Source organism: Atta colombica, unplaced genomic scaffold (genome assembly GCF_001594045.1).
Source record: "Atta colombica isolate Treedump-2 unplaced genomic scaffold, Acol1.0 scaffold187, whole genome shotgun sequence".
NCBI classification, from domain to species: Eukaryota; Metazoa; Arthropoda; class Insecta; order Hymenoptera; family Formicidae; genus Atta; species Atta colombica.
In genome coordinates, this window is record NW_017259279.1 from 1,554,880 (window position 1) to 1,563,317 (window position 8,438).

At 33.1% G+C, this 8,438-nt stretch overlaps 2 protein-coding genes across 2 annotated transcripts; one reads left to right on the top strand and one right to left on the bottom strand.

Annotated features, from left to right (window-relative positions):
* Positions 1 to 1,825: 1,825 nt before the first annotated feature.
* LOC108686542 lies at positions 1,826 to 3,628 on the bottom strand. Its single transcript, XM_018191903.1, has 4 exons — positions 3,537 to 3,628; positions 3,122 to 3,302; positions 2,667 to 2,808; positions 1,826 to 2,226 (listed from the first exon to the last, which is right to left on the bottom strand). The coding sequence occupies exons 1-4, from the start codon at positions 3,626 to 3,628 to the stop codon at positions 1,826 to 1,828; spliced, it is 816 nt and encodes a 271-aa protein (XP_018047392.1).
* A 2,480-nt stretch (positions 3,629 to 6,108) lies between these two features.
* On the top strand, positions 6,109 to 7,775 carry LOC108686546. The gene is made up of 4 exons (XM_018191907.1): positions 6,109 to 6,267; positions 6,428 to 6,611; positions 6,706 to 6,871; positions 7,445 to 7,775. Exons 1-4 carry the CDS (start codon positions 6,109 to 6,111, stop codon positions 7,596 to 7,598), a joined length of 663 nt encoding a protein of 220 aa, XP_018047396.1. The 3' UTR covers positions 7,599 to 7,775.
* Positions 7,776 to 8,438: the final 663 nt, after the last annotated feature.

Consider the following 8,438-nt stretch of genomic DNA (forward strand, 5'->3'; position numbering starts at 1 on the left):
TATCGAGAATATTCCGAAGACGGAATTAACTCGATGAGATTTATCAATAATACACATTTAGCAATAAAAATGCGACAACAAAATTCAACGACAGTATTACGTCAAGTTAAGTCGTCCGTGAAAGAAATTCTTGCTCATTTTAATAATTAATAAGGAAATTCCAAAGAAAGTAACATTAAGATATTTTCGTTCTTCACTAATCTCTCGATAGAAAATCCCTAGTGAATGTAAATATTGAAATTTGAGAGTGCGCGAAAATATCGATAGAGAATATAAATTATTGCTGAAATTAACGTTGAATTTTATAAAATTGTTCCAAGAAGAATTTTCGAAATGCACTTCGACATTCCGAAAAATCTATATTAATCGCACGAATACAAAAATGTATTTCGCTATACTTTATTGATTCAGTCGCGACCTGTTTGCAAGGACCAATTCTATGTAAAATGTTGGAAACATAATGAAGGAACGAAGGATATCTTTGTGCGAATGGTGCTTTTTTATTCACACGAACGTTCTTTGCTATCTTTAGTCTTTTAATAATAACACATTGTTGTAGCACTATTGTTGTCATATTATTAATTTTTAAGTATTACGTATCGATCGATTTTCTGACGTCATTTTGACGATAGACGCGTTTTATAAGAGCATATCATATTCAATAATTAAGTATATACATTCCTCATTGTTGCCTTTCCTTGTGTAGAAGAAGATTCAATATTTACCTTTCTTCGTATTAAATATGAAAATAATTTAATCTTCATTTACGAGAGAAGACAATTCAAGCGTAGAAATGTATTTTTTAAGAACGAGTCCTTTTTTCCCAGGAATCAATACCTCGCACGAATGTCCTGCTCCGAGAATAATACGCGAAAGTGAATGAAAAAGTAAAGATACACGTCTCTTATATTTTATAACTAACAACTAACGTATCTGTAATACATATAGAAATTATATTCTTCTACTTAAAGCACGTCTTCTGTAGGACGTATTAAAAAAGAATAAATTTAAAACCTTACCTTATTTATGAATTTTTTCAAATCTTCTAGATAAATAATTCAAATGTTCTCTCTTTTTATTATGCGATTTAACTTTCTAGGCTATAATGTCTAGGTAGATAATGCTCGAAACGGAGTCATTTTTTCAAGTTGCCTTGCACCGTGACAAGCCGGAAGAGTGAAATAAGTAGGGAAACCATCGTGTCTTTACTTTCCGATTCATCCTCGCGCCTGTGTATGCGTGCTGTGTTGTCCGGGGAGAATGTTGTATAAACATGTAAGTAAATACATCGTCATGGGCAGTGCCTGTACTGATTGTTGACACGTGTTAAGCGCGATGCGCTTGCGATCGTATCGCGACTCTAGTCGATTCTATTTTCCTCAATGTGAAAGCCATATTAGACTATATAACATTTTCTATGTGTAACCGAAGAGAGAAAGAAGAATATGTCACGCTGAGCACACGTGAGAGCACAGGGATTGCGCCGAGGTTTCACTTTTGTTAATTTGCAAATATACATATAGACACCCGACACACACAAATGTAATTCTCGACGAAATAAAGATGAAGCTATCGTTGTACGAATCGAATTAAAATACTGCAAAAACTACCGACTTTCACCGCTCATGATAAATAATTCTACGTATCTATTGCCTGTTAAATTGTTAAACTCTTATCTTGCCTCTTTCTTTGTCACATATAGTGTAGTATACGCAAGATACAGCGAGCTTATTTTTTATGCGCTTCTTTTCTTTTTCCATTTATTTAATCTGCTATTTAAATTATAATCGTCTTTCTCTGAAAAGTAAAAATTACATAAGCAATATTACAACGAGGAACCAGTGGGCGTCGTGACGCGCGTGTTCACCGTCGCAATGACGTTAGCCAAGAGCGACAGCATGGTCTCCATCGAGAAGCCGCAGTGTGGATACGATCTTGAGCAATTTCTGCCCTTTCTACCAGCTTCCACTGCTTCCTCGATCGCCGTGCCCTGCATAGCTGTGCGGAACATCTGGTTGCTGGTGACTGTGTTCATCATCTTCTCGAAAGACGTTACCTTCTGGTCTTTCTCGTTCCCGTTGTTCTCATCCTCGTCGCCCACTGCGGCGGCCGCCTGTTGCGAGTAGGTGCATACCGCACGTTGCATGCACGAAGTCGTGTCGATGCCATGGCGAGCCAAGACATCATCGATCCTCGTCAGAGTCTGCGTGAAGCCATTATCTTCACCTGCGTTGGATTGATATACATTTTATGGATACTAGAGGAACGGAATGTTCACTGAAAATTCCTTGTGAAATTTGAAATTAATTCTTTTTCAATGAAAATTGAAGAAAGAAAGAGGGATAACATTGTTTTGAATTTTTCCGTATTTTATTTGATCAAGTTTTGAATCCGTCAAGCTGAAAAAGCATGGAAGTTGAAAAATTACGTCAACTAATATTCTGAGAAGTTCTTTAATGGCTTACAGCGCGGAAATTATTAATGTTTCGATAATGAAAAAATATCAAGCTTCATGAAGTTTGAGGAAGAGATCTATGAAATTTGAATTTTGTAAATTTAAGAACAAATAAAATGAACAACGTGGGATTCATATCTCGAGTCAATATATAAATTTTATCATGGTATAAGAATACTTTTCTATATCATTTTATGGATATAATACTTACTTCTCGCGTAAGCACTGTAAGTTCCTGACAGGATATAGAGCAGCTTTGGGATGATGAGAATCGATCCCACGCCTATGATAGCTCCCAAGAGAAGTCCTCCAAGATCTATTTTTGCTGGCGCATAAGGTGATACACCGTAACCCTGATTCGGATTTAGTTGATTATGTAAATTTAATTCAATTACGCCACTTTGAATTTCCGATTAATTGACTTCAATTATTATCGAAAATAATAAGATAAAATAAGATAATATCGAGTACAACAATACTTTAAAGAAAATTTTCTAAAATTTTGTAGGAGATGGATAGAAATAGGAGATGGAAAAGAAATAAGAAAGAAAAGAAATTGTAGAAATAAGAGATAAAGAAGAAGTGTGGCATTATGTCCCAAAAGAATAGATACCTATAATAAAATATGAGAAAAAGCTGAGAAAAGAAACTCGATCTAATACTTACACTTCCTGTACTTCCGACATTGGTGAAACCAAATCGTGCCTCCTGGCTACGATCTGCGATGTCGTTCATCTCGGATTCGCGTTTCGACATTTCGTCGTGCTGTTTAATTTGAGACGGCATAGCTACCTGATCCTGTGCTTTCGCCTGTTTTTCCATGTAGCTGATAGAACTCGGCACAAAACTATCGATAGATACGTACAAAGACAGATATATAACACAGATAATTTAACGATAAAAAATTACATTAATTTTCTCTTTAGATATCTAAATTCTTTTTAATTTTTAAGCCCTTTTGGAATGCTTTTTAAGCGTCTTTTGCACTTCTGTGACATTTGGGAAGAAATGTTGGACATATTGTAAAAAGATATTGAATACAAATTCCTTGTATTAAAAATTTAACCGTTAAAAGACTTACCCTCCATCATCGAACTTCGGACTGCAATTGACCAGAATGACGAAACAGCTAATTATTGTCACGGTTAAACTTCGCGAGATACAAAATGTCATCTGAGAAAAAATTTAAAATAAATACTGAGAAAATATCTAGTTAAAAACAGACACAAAAGATTATATTAGTCAGAATTCCGATTCGTCTATTTTAAAATTTTTAATCCAACTAAACATTTTTCTCGGTGAATCAATGATTAACACGCATATTATATTAATATATTAATATAATATAATATTAATCTATTATAATAAATTAAACGTCGATAATATCTACGTGTTTTAATGAATATTGTACGAATATGATACTCTACAATATTTCACAACAAAGAACATATCTTTTCGTAAAGCTAAAAATATTGTTTAAATACTGTCAAAAATTAGATGTTTAATTCGGCACTTTTATTATTTACAGTTAGATGAATAATTAAATTTCTAAAATGTATTATAAATCTTATAGAATACTTTGCGAACATTGCGTTACGATGAATCAAGATAGCAATTTGTCGAAGACTTTCTCGTGACATATATCAGGCAAATATGAACGTAATTATTTAAAGTGGATCGAGTAAATACCTTCGATAGCGATAAAGGAAAAGCGAATTCTTTAAGATACAACGTGGAAACTGAGATATATCCTAGGATGAGATAGGTGATGATTCAGTGTTACGGACTGACTGTGTGATGTCTGCTTTCAGTCATATATAGTCGCTCTGGTCGTCTGAACACAAGTCGTGGATGATAATTGAAGTCCCGGTTTCGCTTTCATTGTTAAGTCTTCGTGGTGCATGACGTCTCCTTGTCATCGCCTTCGTCGAAGAGAAGGCCGTTTCTTCTTCTTCTTCTGCAACGACTGCAACCACGTTGTCATCACAGGTTACTCCGTTTGAAATTCCGAGGCTGAAATAATGGCCGACCGTCAACAATGTCCTCTTAAGATGTTCACTGATTTTTGACATACAAAATTTCGCGATTTCGGTCTCCGTCTTCTCGCGGCTGAAGTGATCTTGTCCATGTTACGATTTCCTGTAGCGCGTTACGAAATGTGTGGAACTTTGGAATAGTTATGACTTGTATCTAATTGTTTACGTAGTTAATTTTGATTACGTTTTCAAAGAACGATATGATGCAATTTGATTTGGAAAGATGAAATTAAATTTAATAATCGTTATAATGTTAATAATCGTTAATGTACGCGATTAAACAGAATAATATTAACGTAATTTGCGCTCCAAAGGATTCTAATTTTGCAAAAAAGATAAAATAAATCAATAGAAAGCACATATAATAGACAAGAAGCATTTAAAATTTGTAGAAGAGTTTGCAAAAAAAATAAGTTTTAATTTATAGTAAAAAATGCGAAAAAATGGTTGAATAATTTTTACTTTACTGGATTAATAAAAATATTCTGATTATCTTTGTCGAACTTTGACAATCTTTACTTGTTCTGAAAGTAAAAATATTAGAAGTGTAAGATAAAAAATATAATTAAATAATGGTAAATCCGTTCAATTGATCATTATCTTACAAGAAAGTAAATCATACTATTCTCAAAATTTATTTTACAAAATGTAAAAATGATCTTATTATATGACGATGTTCATTTACCAGAGAAGTAAAATAAATTTTCATAAGTGAGTGTTTGTCCCTATATTGACTTGCCAATTTCATAAATTCTACTAGAATTTTAATTCATATTTCTTTCCTACATTTTTTCTATGTGGGGAGAAGAATATTAAACAAATTTATAAAAGTCGATAATTAGTCGATAAAGTCAAAGAGATACAAATCAAAAAGACACCAAACGAAAGATCAAAAATAGGATTAAGGATTTAAATGCAAGAAACTGCGAAAGCGTATGTAAATAGCAGAGTTCACGCTATGAGATCATATATCGGAATCCTTCCGGAAATTTCTCGGAAAGAAATTCCATCTATACGTTGCATGTTCGCTACAAATTGCGCGGGGAGAAGCCAGAGCGTGAATCAAAGTCACCTTTCGCGAAGCTCGCGTGTCGCGTTCTTCCCCGTTTCGAGTTTGACGAAGAAGTCGGTTCTAGACGGTGCTCCGGGAAATTCACTGAAAGTTACAGCTGGCCGAGTCTATAATTCTAATTGACTCGTCGTCACATTCGCTCTTTTTATTGCACCAGATGAAAAATTATATTTATAATAAGTCACGAGAAGCCGCTCATAATTATTCCTTTATCTCTCCCCGGTGCGCGGCAAAATCTAAAAGCAACTCGCGAAATGCAACAGTAATTAATAATACATTATTTTGGATTTCGCTGTTTGGGTTCGTTAATTCCGTCGCGAGAAATCAGTATTTCCTGTTTTGATAGGGGCAAATAAGCCTGTTACGAACGGGACAAATTAGTGGGGGTCTGCTACACTGGAACGTTGAAAAGCACTTGGATAGCACAAATGCATCTCATTACTTCGCGGGCGGCAGAAAGTCGAGGATATCGAGAATCCGATAAAGTATTAACGTTTTATCTTCAACTGTTCCTAACTTCAATTATTCTTAAAGAGACTTTGAACATGAGGACCACACCAACGGATTCGACCGCTCTGATTCTTCTACCCTTCGCGTTGTTCTTCGTGCGAGTAATTGGCGACGGCAATTCACGGACGTTCATGAATCTTAATGGCCAAAAACCGCAATTCATCTCGTTTGACACTAAAGGTGGAGAAGTCGAAGTGAGTATCGAAGTTGATTGAGTGGAAATTTTTGAAATACGTAAATTTCACGAGAATTAATTCTTATTATATAATTGAACGGATTTTCTTCAACTTCGAATCATTTCTAAAGAATTTGATTTCAAATCGTTTGAGAGATCTTCCCATTTGAATTTTCCAGATCACTTGGGATGTATCAGTACCCTTTTTCTCAATACCGATGAATCACGTGAGCGAGAATGGCGAAGTGTTACCACTGCTTAACGTTAACACGAAAGGATTGTCAATCGCTGGCGTGTTAACAGCCATTCTTACTTTGGCAGTGCCTCTTTTATCGAAGCCAGGCCCGGGAATGCAATATCGAAGTATGAGTTTCATTCCTATTCACTGTTCTGTGTTAAGATAATAAATTTATTGTAAATATTCTTGAATTATCTGGAGTGTGAATTTCTGTGTCAGGTCTCGACTCGCAATGGTCGCAAATGGGAGATACGATAAACGAAATTGTGTTTAGCAATCGATACATCACACCCTGCGTCCAGCGCATTATTTGCACCATCGTTTCCGAGGCGAGTCATTCCGACAATCCTTCGAGTACCGATAAGATTATCGATGGATTATCAAGGTATGACTAATATTATTTTTTAAAAATAATATTATTTTTTAAATTTTATTTTATTTTTTAAAAAAATATAAAAAAAAATAATATTATATATAATAATAATATTTTGGATGGAAAAATTTATTTGCTTATTTAATGAGTATTTACTACATTGATAATTTAATCAAGTTAATAGAATATAAACTCTGTAATAAACTCTGTTAAATTTGGAGGGAAAGACCTGAAAGAAACAAACTGGACAAGTAATATGTTAAGAGTAAGATAACTAATTAATATCATTCATATTGAATGATAAAATACATTACAATTAAAAAACGATTAAAGCAAGAGTAAAAATTTGTTTTTTTTTCTTAATAAATCGTTGAGAATTACACTCGTATATTATGCTTTGTCCAATTACAAAGACATTAAAATTTGTAACAAAGCACATCAACTATTCAATCAAGAAAAATTATATATAAAGATTATTGAATCAAATAAAAGAATATATGCGGAACATTTTTAATTGGTTACATAAGGAATTAAATTCTAAAGTTCATGTTTCTTATATGAATTTATCTTAATTATTTCAAATAGTCACAAGTGGTTTAAGGAATTCACAAATGGCACAGTCCTTCAGGAAGCTATCAGAATAGGTCGAGAAGGGCATGACTGCAGTCGTATCTACAAGGAATGCTTTGTGACGCCGAACATTCTTAAAAGTATGATGGCGCAAATCGGCGTAATTTGATGTCATGATGTTCGCAATTGTAAATTGTAAATAAGGTATTATCGATCGCGAGATGGGCAGTGTTTGAATAGTCTTTTATTGTCACACATCTTCTTGTTGACGAATGACGCATCGAGAATAATTTTGTGAAAATTTTGCAAAACACCCTTTAACCTGACAAATCTGTCTCACATTCAATTTTGAAATTATTCACAGTGTAACGAATGAGTTACATCAGGACGGCTGATCTTCATTATTCTGATGCACGAGGTGTGAAATTTCGTCGCGCTTAAGAGAAACCTCGTCGTATATTTAGATGATGGCGCTTTCACTTTTGCTTTTACGCAAATTGTTAGAAACCATTGCTATTTTGACAAATATAGTTTGATGTCATACTTAATTCATTCTTATTTATCAGTTTCATTTAATTTATCAATTTCATTTAAAATAAATTTCTTCGATTTCTTCGTGACAATGCAGGTAAATTAAAGGAATTTGCTTAAATTTTTCTGCGTGATTTTCTCCAAAATATAAAAATTCGAACTTTTCAAAAAATTGAAGAAAATTCATCAGCACAGCAGATAAATAATAGTAGTAGATTATTTTTTACGTACATAAGATACAAACTATTTTAAAAATACATAATAAATATATTTAATACAAAGAAGCATATAAATGCTGTAATATTCTAATTAAATTATAATGTAAGTAATGAATATTAATTCAAACGATCACATACTGTTATTAATTAAAGTTATTATATAGGGTTATTATTTTATTATTGATATTATATTTTAAATAATTTTAATTATATTTTAATAATGAAATTGTACAAATATTATTAAAATAAGACACAAAAAT

Coding starts and splice junctions, on each gene's coding strand:
- LOC108686542 (XM_018191903.1), bottom strand. CDS start 3,628: ATGACATTTTGTATCTCGCGAAGTTTAACCGTGACAATAATTAGCTGT. Junction 3,303..3,536: donor CCGAAGTTCGATGATGGAGG/GTAAGTCTTTTA, acceptor ATCTATCGATAG/TTTTGTGCCGAGTTCTATCA. Junction 2,809..3,121: donor ATGTCGGAAGTACAGGAAGT/GTAAGTATTAGA, acceptor AATCCGAATCAG/GGTTACGGTGTATCACCTTA.
- LOC108686546 (XM_018191907.1), top strand. CDS start 6,109: ATGAGGACCACACCAACGGATTCGACCGCTCTGATTCTTCTACCCTTC. Junction 6,268..6,427: donor CTAAAGGTGGAGAAGTCGAA/GTGAGTATCGAA, acceptor TGAATTTTCCAG/ATCACTTGGGATGTATCAGT. Junction 6,612..6,705: donor CCCGGGAATGCAATATCGAA/GTATGAGTTTCA, acceptor TTTCTGTGTCAG/GTCTCGACTCGCAATGGTCG.